Consider the following 19,807-nt stretch of genomic DNA (forward strand, 5'->3'; position numbering starts at 1 on the left):
GAGCGCGTGTTTGTCACTGATACCGGTTTGTGTTATGATAACGTGTTTGTCATTAATGTCGGTTTTAATTTGATATCAGTTTTCATATCTTGTTTGTTTTTATACACAGTCTATATTGGTATCGTCCTGTTTTGATACGGTGACCGTTTTATATGTGGAATATTTTAATATCATTTTTTGTGATATTGCTATCTATTTATACGGAATCCATTTGTTTACAGCCTTTGATATGTTTTTAACTGGCGCTATTTTGATTTTTAACTTTGATGAGGAGTCAATTTTTTTTACACATGAAACTTAATCTAATTTGACAGCGTAAAAATTTGATTCAATGACGAAACCACCCACCTTCCTCCTCTAACAGTATTTCACATGGTGTGACCACCAACCTCGCACCGCCTTATTTACAACAAGATCATCGATTTCTAAGTGTATTTCTGTATTATTGTTATAAAATATTTATAACATTTTACAGGTTTTTAGTGTGTGTTTGGATAGAAGAATTATTTAAGTGGTCGAAACAGACAGACAGGATGTAAACTATTCTGTTAGGCCGTCTAGTCGGCGTCCTACCGTCGTTTATTTGCACATTTCAATAAGAAAAACGACGCGATTGTTGCTATTTCTAAGAGATTTCTATATAAGATCAAGCTATTGTGTAGGATATGACTGCAGTCTGTGCCACGCTGCCTTATTAACTTTGTTATTGTGAACGAAACATTTAACCGTTCTTTACAACTCTTATCTCATCTGATTGCAGTTGTCACAAATAAACCCACTAACAAGTCTCTCTTGTTCAACCTCAACCTATAGAAATATCAAAATCACTTCATCATGTAACCAAAAATCTTGTCATCGAATACAGCTGAAATGTGTTGTGAAAGATCCCAGAAGATAGCTATCAATGTTTTAACTCCATAAAGTCTGAACACATTGTCCCAATAGGAGAACTTCGAAAAGGTTAATACTCCTGTTGATTAGAGTACGTAACAGTTTATGGGTGTGTGCTGACTTAATTTTATACATTAATGACTAGGGCAAATGATGAATAGAAATCATAAAGCACCTTCCGGTGTAAATTTTGAAAACATACAAAAGAGTTACAAAAGACATAAACTGCACCAGGTGATGCTTTCATAAATAGTTCCTAAAAATCTTATACGCCAACGTGTTAATCATAAATAAATATATCAAATACTATAAATTGATATCCATTGTATTCACCCAAATCAAATGAAATATTTGTCTCGTTGATATTTGCAAGAAAACTGATGAGTTAGTATAATTTATCTATATGATATCTTAACAGTATATTTTACAATTGTCAAGTATTCGATGACTCGTCATTGATGCTAGAGGCCAATGGTGTTCAAAGCTAGGTCACTGATAAAACACAAAAAAAAAATCATTTTTAATTGAGATGGGTAGCTGTAACAACCACATCAATGGATGATGCAGAACATCAAGTAATTCTTTACATTTTTATTTGTGGCGCTATTCACAGGATTCAAGATTAGAAGAATTTTTTAAAGTTGAAATTTATAGTTACTCCCATAAACCACAATACTTTAATAGCATACTAGATGTGATCAACCTTAACTTAACACAACTTACGTCATATTTTCAATCGTCCAGTCAATGATAAGTTCAAGAGGCAATACTGGATGCAAATTCGAAACTACAATTGTCTATGAACGTACTGGTAGAAATATGACGATACGTTTAGATAAATATCGTATGGGTTAGGTTTTGATTAAAGCTGGTTAGACGGTTAGCTTTAATCTGAATGTTAACTGGATAGACTCTAGATAGTTATAAACCTGAAGGAGCGATAAAACATATAGCTGTAAAAGTACATTTAATTAGCATAACACATACCTTGATAATGCATATTTCGTTCCATCGAGCAACCCTTTGCCTGGAAATATAGTGAAAAACAGTGATAAAAAATTAATTGAAATTTAAACCCATAAACTTGCTAATGACATTTTTGTTAAGGCCTTCAGTTTCATTATGAATCAGAATCTATAAAGCCGTATTTAATACACAAAAGTGCTTGGTTATCTTTACAATACAATACAGCTATGACATTTCCTAAAGTGATCTATATCAACCGAGATATACTTTAAACAATGGAGATGACATAGGATTTTTTTCTTTATTTTTCTCTTTTCCTTTTTAAAAATTGGTTTTGATTGTATTGAGCAGTCGATAATTAAAAATAATATTTCAGGTCTGTAATTGCACAGACAAAAGAGACACATTTCTTTCGCAAAGTAAAACATTCGCCAATCGTTTAAAGTGGTTATATACGAAAATCAAGTGATTTCCAGTGAATAAACAACAAAAACATACTACATATTTTCCCGAGAAACTTCAGCTTGACTGAATAAGTAATTTCACTTCCATGCCATAGAAAAAACAGCTAGAAAACACCAATTAGAATCTCAGGAGATAAAAATTAGTCGGTTTACTTTGTTACAGATGAATATTTTAAAGTGGTTGGCTGTATCGAGGACAGCATGAACTGAACAACATGAGGAGAATGAAAAATGATAAGAAAAGGTGAGCCTATTAAGCTTCATTAATAAGAAAAGTCTTGTGGGTCTAGATCAAATTACAGTGAAGGTAATGCCATGATCTCTCGATTTGCTGAAACTAGTTTAACTGCTTTGTCCTCAGTGCTGTACAATGGTCATGAACAGTATAATACAAATGACAAATTGTTGAATATCGAATCATCAGCGGCATTCTGAATTATGTATATTGGTGATGGAAGGAGTGAGGCAAGTATCAAAAAATGGATCCTACATTACATAACATGTGGTTATCTAGTCATATACCATTGATCAGTAATGATGGCCAAAGTTATCCTTAACCCCTTGCTAAACCAACAGAACATTCTATTGTGATTAATATCTGAATCCTATCAGTACCAGCCAAGATTTCATATGCACTCGTCGTATAACTACAACTGATTCATTTTCGCGAATAAAACATTAGCTTTCCATCCAAAAATAACTTTTGTGTTGTTTGGACTCGAATTAAAAGTTAAACTGCCCTTTAGAATGTGACTGCCATTGTTATCTTGGGATGCCAATGAGTCTATATTGCAAGCATAAGTTGATCTATACTCCCATGTAGGCATGTGTAGTACTCTCAGTGTGTATAGTTATGAATTTTTATTTTGATATTTAAACAAATAAAATAGATAAAAACATTAAAGAACAGGAGAGTATTTGTCAATATATTGATAAAGCATTATCACTCAATGGATACCTAACAGGCTGAAGGGAGGTAATAACTTCCAGTATATATTCTAATAAAAAGTAGATATCACATCAATATAAGATGTTGTTATGGTATTGGAGTAGACAACAATTGTCTAAAATCCATCATTACATTAGTTTCAGATACAGCTTGTCCACCTTTGTAATTATGTTTTACTCAGTAAACATTTCCCACCTTTTCAAGCCTTTATTTTTTGTAACATTCCGTTTCACAAAAGCATTTCTGTTCATCTGACCTCTGTTGGTTTGGGTGCACAACTTCAGAACGTTGATGATTAGAATGTTGATTAAAATTATCAATATAGAATCACATTTATCTCCGTTTTACGGGTCATTGCTTCATTCTATTGAGTTTTGTTCTCATTTCACAATACCTGCTTAAGTTATTTATTGAATTCTCCTAACTTTTAACACATTACAATCTAACGTTGTGAGGGTAATAATCAATAATTTGAATTTATGGTAATTAAATGTGGTTATTCTCATACTTTGACCACCTATATTATTTCTCTCCCAAGAAAAAAATAAAGAAGTGGTTTGAAATCTTTCCATATTTACAAAACTTTCTAAAATCCCTTCATATCTGACAAATTAACGTGGTAATATTTATGAAAACGTTTGAATGAACACGGTACAGTTCAGGAAGTAAGCTCTATTAGATTACCTCATGAACGAAAAAAATGAAAACAAAGGTAAAACCACAGGATGTAATTATCTATCTGGAAGATTAAACTGGGAAAATACATCGATCGGTTGTTTACTTAGTCGTTCTCGGTGTAGACTGTACCCAGTGACATAGATGTCATCAGTCAGAAAGGTAAGCCAACAAAACGTCGCCAGTGAGTGCATTACTGTATTACACCTTTCAAGTAATTAATGCGTGAAAAGATTATATGAATGCTCTTAGTGTAATTTGTCTAGTATTGACTGAAGGAACATGCTGGTATATATATACCAATAAATGCGATAACATATCGGACAAAGTATCATTTTTTTCAGTTATAAGGACAAAGAGATGACGTTTTTAATGTAAATTCTCGCGTGAATAGTTTTACAGCTATCAAGAGATTCTGCCGCGTTTACACTGTTCCTTTGATGACTACTTAAGACTAATTAACAAACAAAATCCTTCTTGATGTAATTTTTGTTCATTATCTATATTAAAGACACATTATAGTACAAACTGTATATGTTGTACTTGATTTCGGGTTATTTCCCTTTGGTATAAACAGAACATATTCCACAGCTTACCAATGTAGAAATTTAATTGCATATCGCTATCAGTGACATCAAAGCATGTAAGGGTGATTTGGTCCAATGGCTCACAAGGATGCTTTTATCTTAACTTTTTACTTGCTATTTTTAGCCGAATCGCTAAAAGTAATATTGCTTCTTCTTGATTTATCCCTGTGTAAATGATATTTTGGTTCGATCGCTTTAAGCAGTATCGCCTTTTCTCGTTTTATCCTACCCGTGTGCAGGATAATTTGTTTCAATCGCTTTAAGTAGTCTCATCTTTTCTCGTTTTATCCTTCCCGTGTACATATTTTGGCTCAATTGCTTTGAAGCTATCTTGCCATTTTTGGATTATGCTACCTGTGTAGCTAGAATGCCAAGTTTTTGTATCTTTTTAACATGTTATTTAGATGCTAAGAGTTAAGATACCTCATTAGAAGCAGCTTGCAACAGTATCGATTGTTGTAAATATTTATACATTTTCGATATCTAGCACCAAAAGCATTAGGTATTTTTCTGTTCATAATAATGTACTCAATAGTTTCAAAAGGTGACCAATCACCTCAGAATTTCGTCATGGAATCATTTAACGGGTTTACTGTATGCTGGTAAAACGAAACCTATTACTGAATATCGATTTGTCCGGTTGTTTCGTTATTTTTAACTTTTTCCTCCTTCAGGAATATGATATTACTAACGTCGATGAAGCAGAAGACGTTTACATTTCCGAACATTTTCTTACCGTTAGGTGTTTTCTACAATGTTCAATAGGTATCACTAAAGTACAGATGTATACATTATCTTGGTTAAATGCCCAAGTGTCTCTGGTTGACTTTAGGCAAGATGTTGCAAAATAATAATAGTAATAAAAAAAACAGGAAAACATGATGATGACGTTGACGTTTAAGGAATTGTCAGATGCCCTTGGTTGGTTTCGAGATTCGAGATGAATGAGGAATCGGCCTTGAGTTTTGTAATTAAACTGATGTCTAGAACTATTTGTCATTATAGGCCGTAATGTGTATATAGCCCACGTGATTCTAGCATCCACTAAACTCGTCAACTATGACATATTTATCCTACCTATCATTGGAGGCGCTGATAACTGAGGACACTGTTTCCTCCTCTGTGATACTCCACCGACTGCTATAACGAGATAGTATTCGTTCCTGCCATACGTTATCAGAGGAGTGTTGGGTTGAAAGACTTGTAGTCAAATTATTACATCCGATAGATCAGAATAACAAGTAACGTCGTCCTACCAAGTTCAGACCTGCCATGTGAGTAGGAGACCTGAAGTCCTTCGGGAGGGTCATGTGCAGACGTTGATCGTCAGCAGGTTCACCTGTGATCTCGTTCTATTCATGGAGGTGAATAATAGCCGTAAAACCGTTTTCCTCAGTCTAGAAAATTCTTTGAAGCTATGGAGTGGGTTTTATATATTGGAAGAAGTTTATGTAAACTGTTTTTTATTTTCTGATATTTATCCTTTCCTGATTTGGAGATTTGTGTAAAACATTCATTCAATATGTATATGTTGGGTTAATCATTATGTTTGGTGTATCTCTCTTTTATATGAAATTTCTCTACACTATTATATACTAGAATGTATTTGAACGGGAGATAAATTGCACTGGATTAAAGCAATGTTCATACTTTATATAAATGAATGTGAAACGTTGAGGACATTTCATTTGTATTGTTTTATGCCTACATTTTCACTGCTTTGTAAATAAAAAGGTAAAAAACCAAACACACAAATTGTACGATTAGACGAGAAGTAAGTAGGTAACAGCTGGGCCCAGACAAGTTATGCAGGTTTTGCATCTACAAGAAACAATCGACTTACAAAATTTATATTAGTTCTAATGGATCTTCGGTTAACTGGCATAGTCGGCCGGAAGTTGTCTCGGAAGAAAGCCATCGGATTTTCAGGACCACTCTGACGCAGCTTCCGGAAAGCGTCAATCTGAAATTAATCAAATAACAGTAAATGTAGAAAACTACGCCAATATCCCGAACCCAAATATGGCACTGAACAGTGTATCGGGTGTTTTGTTATATGAAATAGAATTTTTTACGGTAACGGAGATATTGAAATGTTAATATATTTTAAAACCTGCAATGGTTTGAGAGCGTTCTAATATGTGCATTATATTTGAACGTAACAGCTCAATTCGATTCAAACTGTACATAAAAGTTAATTTATGTATGCAAATATAAATGGTTTCAGCGTTGATCGTCTATGATTAACAGCAAGGGAGGCTACTTGGTATGTTCAAGCTGAAGACGATAATTTCCTTGCAGGCTGTCGTTCGTAGCTGAGCACTACGCATGCGTGAATTTTCTGTTTTTTCGTTTGTCGCCACCACCACATGGGTCAGAGCTGAATTCGCAACCGCAACCCATCCAATCCTCCTCAATTTTGGAAATATCGATATCAATGAATCTACTTGGATGGGGCGTAATTTGATCCCCACCTTTTTAGTCCTCAGTATATTGTTAAGATATCTTTGATTGGATAGCAGTATGTACAGTTGATGACTATACAACTAATTGACAGAAAATTGTAAGCTTAATGGTTTCTGTCGTCATTTCTTAATCTAATAAATGCCACATTTCAGTTTTAATCAGAGTTTTTGTCTGTGTTTGAGTTTATGTATCCAGTCTACAAACAGAGCATATCTTTTATTCGTTGTAACTCTAAATGCTATTAAGTGAATATCCATGTTTGGTTAGGAAACTGGCAATAACAAAACAGGACACATATCTATACCTTGTTAAACATGTACAGTCAGCAAACTGTCCTTGTGAAACGATGATGAAATCTCAAACTTTTCGAAATATCAATCATAGAAATGTACATCCTATTCCATTATTACAGATTGTGTCAAAATAGATATAAGATAGCTTATCTCTGACCAGAAAAGTATTTGACATAGATGGCTAATATCCAATACACGCGTCTCATTATCCATAAGAGATATGTTCTGTACTGATGCTGTACAGGCAGAAAAGTGTAGGATATTTATCTTCCCTGTCTGTAACACAAATCCGCAAGGAGTCGCAGGGAGCAAATTGATCAATTTCCCAACATAATTTGATAGATCTGACATTTCTGTCGTTAGAAATTGAATCTATCATAATGTCATAAGATCAACGCTTTCACAGAACACTGCTTCTATAGAGATAACATTAGACGAACTCTGAATACTCCTTACATAGAATAGTCTCTCCGGAATTTATTATGATTACAATTCCGATCTTTATTCGTGTAATATGAAACAGTTCATCTTTCAGATGTAATCTACCGAACAACACTCGGCCGAAAACATTTCCTTTTTACCATTGAAAAACATAATCTGCAATATAATCTACGTGTTGTAATATTGAGTTTATTACTTCGTTAAATATAGCGACATATTGCCTGTCATTATAAAGCGATGTTTTACCTGTCATTATAAAGCGATGTTTTACCTGTTGTTATAAAGCAATGTTTTACCTATTGTTATAAAGCAATGTTTTACCTGTCATTATAAAGCAATGTGTTACCTGTCATTATAAAGCGATGTTTTACCTGTCATTATAAATCAATGTTTTACCTGTCATTATAAAGCGATGTTTTACCTGTCATTATAAATCAATGTTTTACCTGTCATTATAAAGCGATGTTTTAACTAATATTATGTAGCAATGTTTTACCTGTTGTTATTAAGATATGTCTTGCCTCTTGTTGTAAGCGATGTTTTACCTGTTATTTAGTAGTGAGACTTTACCTGATATCATGTAGCGATGTTTCACCTCTTGTTATTAAGCGATGTCTTGCCTGTTGTTATCTTATTAGGAACCTGTAGCCAAATATTCAATATGTAATTTTGATTTAGACCTTTACTCCATTTACCACAACTGCGGATTCCGACTAAGTGATTAGGAGCACAGACCTGTTTTTGTTGACAATCACAATTTTACTAATGATGACTAATGATTCCTTATATCACAGTAGTAGTGATCGTTTAAGATTAATCACATTGATAATTTAATTTTTACCTGTTGTGATCCTGCGTATATTGGTTTGTTCATGATCATCCACGTAACTGTTTCGTGACATCCAGGATGTGTGATGGAGCCATCGTAGGTGACGTAATGAAGACTTCTTGGTATCAACTTTTGTATATACAAATGTTTTAAAGGTGTTGACGTCCCTGAAATGGAAATTGTAAATATAACCTCTATAGACAACAGGTTACTTTTCCGTTGATGTCTGCATGCTATATTATTTTTGAAACATTCGTTAAATACTTTACTCTTCTTACACAATACCTAATTACTGATAAGTAAACTTTCATTGAATGTTGGTTGGCGGTAAACGTCTTTTAGCAATACTTTTGACTTTAGCATGTTGAGATTTAAGTAATTATGTACAAAGGTAAACATTTTTTTATAATGTTAATACAGCTGAACATCATAATAAGGAATATGCAAATGTTGGTAGACACTGATGTTTTAAAGAATATATTTGTTATAAAATTATCGTTTGGTCACGCATGATACATATACTCAATCTCTAATGTGTTAAGGTTATTTCACATTGCTTACATATTGACATGTATTACATCAAAGACATTTCACTCTGTTCTATACAATAAATAAATAGGATTATACCTGGATTTCCACTTCTGATTATGAAAGAACCGAAGAATATTTGCTCAGTAACAAGGAAACAATTGTAAATTTTGTTATTGCATACAAAATAAATTTAACTAGACTTCACAACGTAGCTGCCACCATGAAGTTTTGTACTTACATCGAAACAGTGGGAAATTAAGCTCGTGTCATCGGTTTCAAAATTAAGGTCCTTATCACTGAGTTCTTGTGGGACAGTTGCATGATGCAGTTCAATTCATCATTAAGCTATATTGCATTTGATTCTTAATTTGTACTCAAAGATGCTATTCACTCGGGTGAGCTTTACAAAATGTATATGATTTGTTGTTATACTGATAACAGGTTAATTGTAAACCTGACTACACGGCAGAAATTTAGTTATGTCAGATTACATCAATCTCCCGCCAATATTCGGATCTGATATCAGTGTCAGAACTCATTTAGATGAGTTGATAAACCTGTACCACATCGTTAACCGAAAACTAATGAAGAACATGAGCTTTACAGGAGTTGTAATCACAGAACAATCGCCTATCTCGCACACAAAATAAAAATGACAATAAATACATAAATAAATTAATAAAATAAATACCAATTTGTCAGCGTAGCGATAATGCAAACAAACATGTCATTAAGTTATGGCAAAATATGAACAAATGGAAGATTTACACTGAAACTCCTGAAAAGTACATGGAGAATAAGGCCAGGTGTTCCGGAAGAGAGGCGGAATCTTCTGCCTCATCGACGACACCCTCCATGTAAACCTTGGTCAGTCGAAGGAAGCAATGTCACAATCTCAACTGAGAACAAGGTATACAACAAAGCAACCAAAAGGCAAATTTACGAGCATCAAACACGCCAAGCCTTATATCGCAAAAATAAAGACAATATTTTTCAATGAGATCACTATAACTTTCATATTTTGAAATCCTGTGTAACGAGTTCGTTCCTTAGTTGACGATTTCTTGAAAATCGTATTAATTGAACCAGGCAATGATTATCGAATAATCAGCGATATGTAAACACCAAAAGTGGGGGAAGAAGGGTTGTTGATATCGGGAAATGAAAAAATTAAAATCACAATGATTACCATACAGTTTAGTGGAAAGCTGTCCACATTGCTTTCGTTGTAGTAAAGATTGAAATAAGTGGCTGATGTAATAAAAGTCTGTGGTATCTTTCTGGTTGGTATATTCGATGCACGTGGTCAATAAATTTCTGATAATTTAAAGACAAGGCGTCAATAATATATCTGAAAGGTGAAATTAAACGACTATCCAAAGTCTTTGTGACCTGTCTTAATAATCTTTTCGACAAAGTAAGTCTCGTAGGGAAAAAGATCAACCAGCTGAGGGTCACAACTAGTTCTCATATGCATGCCAATAGCCTGGTAGAAGATCTTACCACCAGAATTGACGAGGATGTTGTCAACCAGAAACCTCGTATATGTCTTCTTTGATTTTGACTTTTTTGCGAGAAATACGCTTCGATATAGCTATATTAGGAGAACGGAGGCGTTCTTTCAGTTTAGTATGTGGTATGATGGTATACAGAGTTGATAAATCAAACGTTCCTAGAAAAGAACTGTTTTAGAAAGAGGGTGTAGACGATTGGGCAAAAGTTCTTTTGAGGGGTTTCAAAATGCTAAAAATTCCATTCCTTGAGGAAGCTACATCACAAAATGATTGTGACTCAAATTTGATAATGCTAAGAATGGTGGTTAGCAGTTCTAACAAAATTTTGTTGAACAGTCAGACGGATTTATACGGATCTTGTGAAGTTTAGGAATCAAATATTATCATTTTTTCAAATACAGATGTACGAACATATCTGCAGAAAGACGTTGATCTGAAAATATTTCACCGTCAGGTCTTGTGACGTTTGCCTACAGATTAATGATCGTGTCCTAACACCAAAGGTGATGAAGTTGTAGAGTATAAAAGACAAATGAGCAGCTTCCTGTTTATAAGTGATTGCCGCGACAAAGGAAATTAGATTCTGTGAATATTGTAGATGGTCATTAGCAAGTATTGTCAACACTGACATCTTTTTGTGTGTTTATTGTGCGATGTTTAGTTGTTAACGTTTTGGTGTTTAGTTCTAGATAACATGGTTTTATGAGCGTTTCTGTGGTGTAAAGCTTGAAGTAAGCGCCAATTATGTTTTAAACTGTTAGTGCCGTCTCCGTTTCTCTGGGTAATATAACATTGCAAACTTTATATTTTCAAACATTAAAGCAGAGATGCATCTGTTAAACAGTTTTAATTACTTAACACTGTTAACGTAATTTCGATTTTGATAAAATCTAGTTTAGCCACCAGTCGCCTCATAGATGCAAACTTCAGGTTAGTATCATCCCTGATGAGTCCTAGAAGGACAAAACAATTGTATGATGCAGTTAAACTAATTATTTGGCACCACTGTATCTAATTCTTAATAAGTATAGACAGGTTCTCTTCACATATCTGTATTTTGTACAATCTTACAAGGGAGACAACCGTGATATAGTTACTGAAAGGAATGATGCATAAACCCTTAAAACGATTTGGGGTTAATTAGGCAATAACGTATCTTATTATGGTTTAAAAATGGTATGTTAATCTATTGTTTATCTAATAATTCGTCTGTTACCTTGTGCATTCGCCCATGAAATATTTATTGCATGTGTCATTAGTGCAATACATTGTATCCTGGATCGCTTTCCACTGGTTGTGCGGGTAAGATATTTATTGATCTTTTATTAATATATATATATATAAATACGCAGCAAAATAACTGCCATCGTTTCAATTATTTTCCACATTTTTATTTAGATTCTGTCAAAATTTACCTTTTTATGTGATAAAATGTATCTTGTATTTGATGTCATTAGTGTAAAACTGCATGAATGAAAACTCTTCTTGAATAGGTATATGGAACATAAATCTTGGGAGGCTGAGTCAATACCAGGACATATATTCGACAAGTGCCTTTAGAACAGTTATACATACACCCTACGCTTGTGCTTGTTGTCTAAATTATTTTTTCCTTTTTCACTGTATTTCGTTATTTGTCAAGGTTACAAAAACACGAGCTTTAACGAGAGAAATGTCATAATACAACAACCTTGAGTTTGTATGTCATGGTTCTCCCACAATAAATGAAGCTGTTCCGATGATACATTGATATGTTCTATACATGTTCCAATGTGCTTTTAATTACATTAGTTGGGGCGCAATATGATCTGTTGGGAAATGTCGCTAATTACCGATCAAGCTGACATTTCAGAAATACGTGGAAACATTGTAATTCATTACAAATCATAACAAGAAATAAACGGATTTAAAAAAAAAAAAACTTCAAAGCATGATATTAATACAAAAACATATAGCAATCAAATTTGTTCGTGGACTACCTATTGTGCGTTTTAATATCCGCTTTTGCTTGAAGCGCCATTTCGATCAAAGTTCAATTCTCAAACAATAAAATGACCGGAGAGTCATATACCTCTTGTGGAATTATAACAAAGACAATAACGACATGTCAACATGGCAGTGGAATGACACAATGTGTATTGTGGTAGAAACATACTTAACATAATGATCAAAAGAAACACAAGTAAGTGTTTGGGGTTTTAATGACTTACCTTTAAAACGAACGTCTTCTATATTTTCAATTATTTTTTCTAATTCTTGATGACTTAAATTTCCCTTTGTCTGTAAATATAAACGAAAGATTCCTTAAAATTTCTTAGGAATATATAGAGATGTAGTAGCAAATACTGTTTATGATATTGGCTGTAGACTAGAACAGTTGAAAACATATCTGGGGTTTCCTCCAATTTCCCTCCTCAAACAAAATTACAATTCACAAAATTAAGAACAACATTTATGTTCTTGGCAGGTATCGGAGAATACAGGTGGTCATTTATGAATTTTAAGGATCATGCAAAACATTGTGGCCTTTAAAACTTAAACAATTAAGATAATAAAATTTAGGTTAACAATTTGAGTTTTATACACGTATGTAGGTCACTTACAATGACCCATCAATTTTTCCAGCCTTATTAACAAATATGCAGTGCTACCGGATGACAAAGGTGAACAAAAATTTCAGTTTTCTCTTGATACTTCTTTCCGCATCAACACATTCGAAATCAGACTTATACTGTAAGTGGTTGAATAGGTTTTATCTTATTTTCCAAAATTTGTACAAATATACATTCTACATATACATTTTAAATATCAGAATGAGATAGTGGTGTCGTAACAGTCACCACTAATCGAAAGACGTCATAAAAACATAACAACTTTCAAGGCTAGCTTTATCCGATGTTGACGTTATCATAGGCTTGAACAATGGAGGACGGGCTTATGCATACAGCCAAAAACAAATAAAATAACAACATGTCAACATAATTAATTACAATTGAAACTAGGGCCAAATAAGAGCAAAAGAAAGATTCACACGAGAAAAAGTACAAGGAGAATAAGACCAAATGTTCTGGAAGAGTAAACGTCTTCTGTTCCAACGGAGATGAACACAGCAAATGAACAACGGAACCAACAGTATCTAAACGAGCAGCAAATCTGTCCATATCGCTTAAGGATACAAACTATTTCATAATAACATCATTTTGCCGAGCGTAAAAATTATTTGTCTACTCGAAACCTTATATTGTAAATAAGTTTCCGACATCTTTCACGAAAGTCGCGATACCGACAGCAAACCAAAGTAACCAAATGTTGGCGTCCTTGTTGTTCTTCAGACGTGGTATCATACAAAATCCAAGGAAAAACAATTTGTCCAGAATCTACTGTCAACTCAATACTGCAATACATTTGTCAAAGTTAAAATGCAGTACGAGGCTTTCAGCAGAACAAATTGACAGTATTTAAAACACTGCCAGATGAGGTCTTGTCGCGAGCAGTGTACCGCGCAATGAAACTATCAGCCTTTTTGTATGACAAATTAAAGTTTAATTTGAAAGGACATGCTATTGAATGCTGTTTTATGCCCATTTGTCAAAATTACCTATGAAAAAGGCGAGTTCGAAGCGATGCAACCTTCATATCATTCTGTTTAGTGTGATTATATGACGGACTCGCTACCTATCTGAATGTTTATTTCATGGTCAAGCATGTGGAACTGTAGCTGGTTTTACCATGATTATGTTTGTTACATTCTCCGTAGCACATTACATAAAGACAATGTGTTATCATAGTCAACGCATTATCTGCACACTGTCTGTATACGCTATTTTATCCTACATTAAGTTTTCTAAAGTGTTGGGTGATTTTTGTCGATGATGCAAATCGAGATACAACTGCTCATTGAAACTGTTGTTTGTCTCTCCTCTATCGATATATAAGAAGATCAATTTATCTCACCTGTACAAATACAGCAATGGCGGCTATACCACGTGGCGACACCACGGCTTGTGAAAAATTGTGATATAAATCTGTGTTATAGGCAAGAAACTGTATCTGTAAACAAGGTAAACAAAATGTAATTGTTAGCTTACATTATTCATATGTATAATATCCATTGATTTACATAATCACAAAAGTAATGCTTTATTATGGTAGCTAGTGTATCATTGATTTCTGACGTATCAAAAACATGGGAACAACGCTGTTGGTATGTGTCAGCAGCAGGGAGTTGAATGTTATCAGAAATTTAGAACAATCTGACGTTAATTAAAGCCTTAGTAACTCAAAGTGAGTCCTAGTTGTTTTCGAGTTATTTCCTTGAAGTACCTCGGCTGCAAATGTTTTCCCGTCAATGGTGTGTTCTGATCCCCTGGAGTCGTCCCTGCCAAAGTGTACCCGGATCTGATGAAGTCGGTAAGTATAGGACAGCGGACCGATAGAGAATAGGATTTCATCGCCATGACTCGAATTCACGTACAGAACCAACGCGTTACCTAGGTTGTTCATTGTCGACGAGACCTGTTGATTACGAACCGAATAAATGTTTAGAAATCCAAACAGCAAACCGTAACATGTAAATGCGAAAGTGTAAATTCATAAGTACATGTATGGAAATAAGATAACATTTCAACAGAATCAACACGCAAGTGTAAATATGGATAGAACACATTTCAATCACATCTGCGCTTAAAGATGAACCCTGGAGTCAAATAATTTTAACTGGTTAAGCACATATCAGCACTCATCGAATCTAAGGTCTATCAGAATATTTCAGCATAGGAAAAGCATCACTGAACTTGGTGGAATCAAAGCGACAATAATATTTAAGTCAGACGATATGACAACAATCGTGTGGGAGCAAACATAAAGTACAAGGGATTTACAAGCCGTTCCTAACGAAAAAAGAGACAACAGTACGACAATTAAAATGTTAAACTACTTTCATTTCCTTGGTCAATAGTCTAATTTCTAAATACAATGAAAACACGATATATTGAATGAAGCAAAGATTAGTTCATGGAACTGCATTTGTTTTCATCCTTGCTCGTCAATGCTGTTGAACACATTATTTATATTCACTAGGGGAATTTGAGTTGTGTTATCATCTTTTAGCGGGCATTTTTGATCTCGATACCGAAATAAACAAATATATCGCTGTAGGGACATCTTGCGTGTTTTTAAAATTCGCCTTCAATGTACTTCAACTTCGAATTTTTAATATTTTTACCAGAATGCGTAATGCTTTGATAAAAAAAGTTTCAGGCAAAATTTGCTTTCAGTTAAACAAATAATAAGGAACAGTATATAATGTTTTTCTCTTTGCCAGAGATTGTTTTGTCTGCTTACTATTTCACAGTTTCTCAACAGACTTTCTTCCTTCAAACCATTTAAATGCTCAGAAATTTCCCCCGGGAACCACATATATACTTAAGAAAGATACATATACATTTAAAAGCCAGACCTGTTACCTATGTAAGGAATTTTGCATTGCTGACCTTTTAATTACGTAGCATGGGGATTTGTCATACTTATCACTGTACTACAGTACTAAGCCATGGATTTTGTCGTGCAAGTCACCTAACTACAGTACTTTTCCATGGCAGTTGTTCTGCTAATCGTTCAACTACAGTGCTAAACTAGGGATTTTGATATGCTAGTCACGGAACTAGAGTCCTTTTCCATAGAATTTGTTCTGCTTATCTGTAAACTGCATCGTTTAGTCAGAGAGTTTTGTTTATCATTAAACTACAGCACCTATATTGGGATTTTGTTCTGATAATCATTTAACTACAGTACGTAAAGAGAGATCTCGTCCTATTCATCATTAACCTAGCCAGCGATTTTGACCTGCAAACAACTTTACTACTTTGCTAGGGATTTTGTCCTCCTGTCTTTTTCACAATTCTCTTTGACTTGTGATCGAAGGTCACATACCGACCTCCCTATTTTTATTCTCAGAGTTATGATACTTGATTCATAGTGAATAGAATCGACAAAACCCTAGTAATTCAGAGGTATTTATTAAGTCTTTTGGTTTGATATAATTAACTATAGCAATTGCATTTACTCTTGAATACTAACCTTGTTGCCCGATATCTGAATATGTTTTAGTCCAGGGTCAAACAATAGGTCTTCTGGAACTATGTTGACAGGAGACTGATTCTTGCCTCTATGACAGATGCCCCATTCTAATTTGTTCATGGTTCCCCAGAAACCAGGTCCTAGAAAGAAAAATAAAACGAGTAAAGCATTATGCACAGAAATTTGATGGAAAGCTTTACTGAGGCAATGCTTCAAGTTTAAGTGAAAAAGCACATTAACAGGCGGGCTTTTTGTCGAAATGTTTCATTTGGGACCACCCTCAGTAATGGCCCTGAGTTGGCATATCAATGCTGTTACGTTATCTGTAGAAGCAAGGCCCTGAATCAGCACATTAAACCACATTCTGTTATCTACAAGGGGGGAGGGGGGGGGGTGGGTTATTGTGCTGGCAAAGCATTATATCATAATAGATTCCTAAAGTAGATTATAAGTAACGAATAAAAGTGCACACATGGGTAGGATGTGTTAACATACAGTACAGCTGATAGTCAGCTATGTATGCATACTGACACACATTGAGGTGTTAACACTACATAATGACAGTCAGTTATATATCATAACAATAAATATCAGCAAAAGCGAGAACAACAGTTTCCGAGATAACGAACCGTTAATTACAAATGATTTTACTAAGATAAGGACGGTTTCGTCGATATAATTTGAAACAATTACCAGTTAATGATTAATCAGAAGTTCTCATGTGTCACACTCCCAGTTAAATTCATTCTCCATTAGTTGCTTTATCGATCAAGTGGAGGAGCCGAGTGTAAAGATACATTGGTTCCCTATCAATAAACCTAACAAACAGACTGTATGTTTGAAGTGAATAATCCCCATCTCTTCGTTTTGATGTTAAAACCACACAACATTTGTTAAGATCGCTTACAAAATGTCACCTTTGTTTCCGTGTTGTTTAAATTACTAGTTTATGTATTCAACAGCGTATGTAGTAATGAACAGCATTTAGTTATAACGTTTGTTTTCAAGAACTTGTGAAATAAACTATATTAAAGATTAACTATAAGTTACAGTACAAAGATAAATCTAAAATCATGTTATTTGTGGGAGTATGTAGTAGTTTGTACACCTGATGGATTAAAATATCATAACTAATCATGTAGGTGTTGGTAATTTCAATATAAACGTAGGTGTTAAGAACATAGAACAGAAACACTCACAATCGAACGAATATATTTAGTGAAATCAATAGGAAGGCAGGCAACTGGCATGATTTGTACCCAAGCAGGAAGGGACAATTTACTTGGAAAGTGCAAACGCAATATACAAGTAAAATAACTTGTATATTGTTTTGTTTTTGATGTTTTATACACAATAAGTTAATTATGAATTAACGTTTGGAAATAATTAAGAAAGACAGAAAACTCGTTATCAAAATTCAATCGATAAAGCGAGGTCAAAAGGCACAAAAGAAAAAATCAAATAGGTACTATTTAACACGCATCAGGATATTTAGACCAGGAGTGCGTAAGGATAAGCGCAGTTAGCTTTATTGACGACAGCCGCCATTTAAATATTTGCTAATCTAACCAGTAATATTAATGTCAACATCACTTAACATGTAATACCAACCGATATACATTTCATATGTTTATGTATCAAATCAAAGGTTTTGATTTGCCTTGTAATAACCGTCTTGATCACTGAGTAACAGTTCATTTTCTTTAAACAAAGCCACATAACACACTGCGGAAATAGTAATAATAGTGTGGGAGCATTAGAGTTCACATTGCCATTAGGGAATGTTTAAAACGAACAGCGGTCGAAGCATTCAGCAGATCAGCTTACGTACAGTGGAGGTGGAGGAAACTAATTACGTTATTAAAGACGTAATGTAATGAAACATCTTGCCATATATGGTATAAAGTTGTTAGCTGTTTTACCCAATAGTGTAATTGTCCATTTATTACACGACGGATGTAATTGTGATAGTCAAAACGTCTTAGAACTGTACTCTTTGTTGTAAACTAAATTAATCTTGATAGATATACCACAGCATCTATAATACATCGTTCCCTGTGTATGGTTTGTTGGTAGTTTTAGTGGCTGTAGGAATGCCTTGTACATGTACTTCACTATAAAGCGTCATTGTCAAAGTTTTATAGGAACTGTCTCAGTATAGTGTCAAATCAGTGAAACGCCAGGTCAGCATAGAGTGAAATGTCACACGCAACAACACGACAGTCATCAGACAATTGATAAGATAAAAACACTATTTTAAACATTGTTCATTCTCTTTCTCAGGATATCTGCAAATCCTTTGAGAATGATTTTAGGAGAAGCTAATTGCCCATGCAGATGTGCATAACCTTTCAAAAGAATTTTATGAGAAACACATTTCCAGAATGGCAGTGTGGACGCAAAAGTAAAGGAAATCAGCTGTAGTTGACAACATACGTACATACATAGCTAAATAAAGCTTCGTTGTCGTTCTATGGAAAAATAACAAAGCCGACATGTAATTATAATTAATGTGTTTTTGTTGGAAGCGTTATTTAGAGGCGAACAGAATTGTTCTGGGTTGTATTACATCACCAGTATTAGTGTTATAGGCGATTGTTTCATCTGAAAGGTACACAATAGGTTTAATATCTTGGAATGTAGTCGTGTCTTTATGGCTAAATCTTTTGATGACCTTCACGACAGTCAGAATAAGTTCAAACCTCATTACATTTCTTAGTTTTCCCAAACACTTAAGTAAAATAGAATTGGTCAACCCGGCCAGGTAGATATAGTATAATGTATTCAATGATAGGACAGATAATCATAAATCGGTTCATGTCAATTCAGCAAGACAACACTAACCCGCAAGGAACACCATCACTCCAAGACAAAATCAAGGCCAGAAGATGATGATAAAGCATGTGTTAGAGCGATATAATACAATATTACACTAGCGTTAATTTTATATAACCTAATACACGGATAGAATCATTATTCGTTTATCATAAACTAACTAACCTCATGGGATCGAAGAGTATTTCAGAAAATCAAATTATCCTCGCTGTTCCTCATTACCGTGTTAGATTGGACTGATTACAGCAATAACTCCTTCGATGATGCAGATTCAGATACGTTTCACAA

General features: G+C 34.2%; 1 protein-coding gene across 1 annotated transcript in view; it reads right to left on the reverse strand.

Annotated features, from left to right (window-relative positions):
• Positions 1-1,858: 1,858 nt before the first annotated feature.
• The window catches only part of LOC132554711 (carbonic anhydrase-related protein 10-like), an 83,754-nt gene continuing 65,805 nt past the window's right edge, over positions 1,859-19,807 (reverse strand). Inside the window, exons 2-9 of the mRNA XM_060219026.1 lie at positions 16,685-16,824; positions 14,930-15,121; positions 14,561-14,656; positions 12,817-12,886; positions 8,574-8,728; positions 6,376-6,495; positions 3,779-3,787; positions 1,859-1,912 (exon numbers count right to left, since the gene is read on the reverse strand). Of these exons, the coding sequence (XP_060075009.1) occupies positions 1,859-1,912; positions 3,779-3,787; positions 6,376-6,495; positions 8,574-8,728; positions 12,817-12,886; positions 14,561-14,656; positions 14,930-15,121; positions 16,685-16,824 (836 nt within the window). The remainder of the gene's footprint in view (positions 1,913-3,778; positions 3,788-6,375; positions 6,496-8,573; positions 8,729-12,816; positions 12,887-14,560; positions 14,657-14,929; positions 15,122-16,684; positions 16,825-19,807) is intronic.

This window comes from Ylistrum balloti, unplaced genomic scaffold, assembly GCF_031769215.1.
Source record: "Ylistrum balloti isolate Yb309-2 unplaced genomic scaffold, AGI_CSIRO_Ybal_v1 Utg369642, whole genome shotgun sequence".
NCBI lineage: Eukaryota > Metazoa > Mollusca > Bivalvia > Pectinida > Pectinidae > Ylistrum > Ylistrum balloti.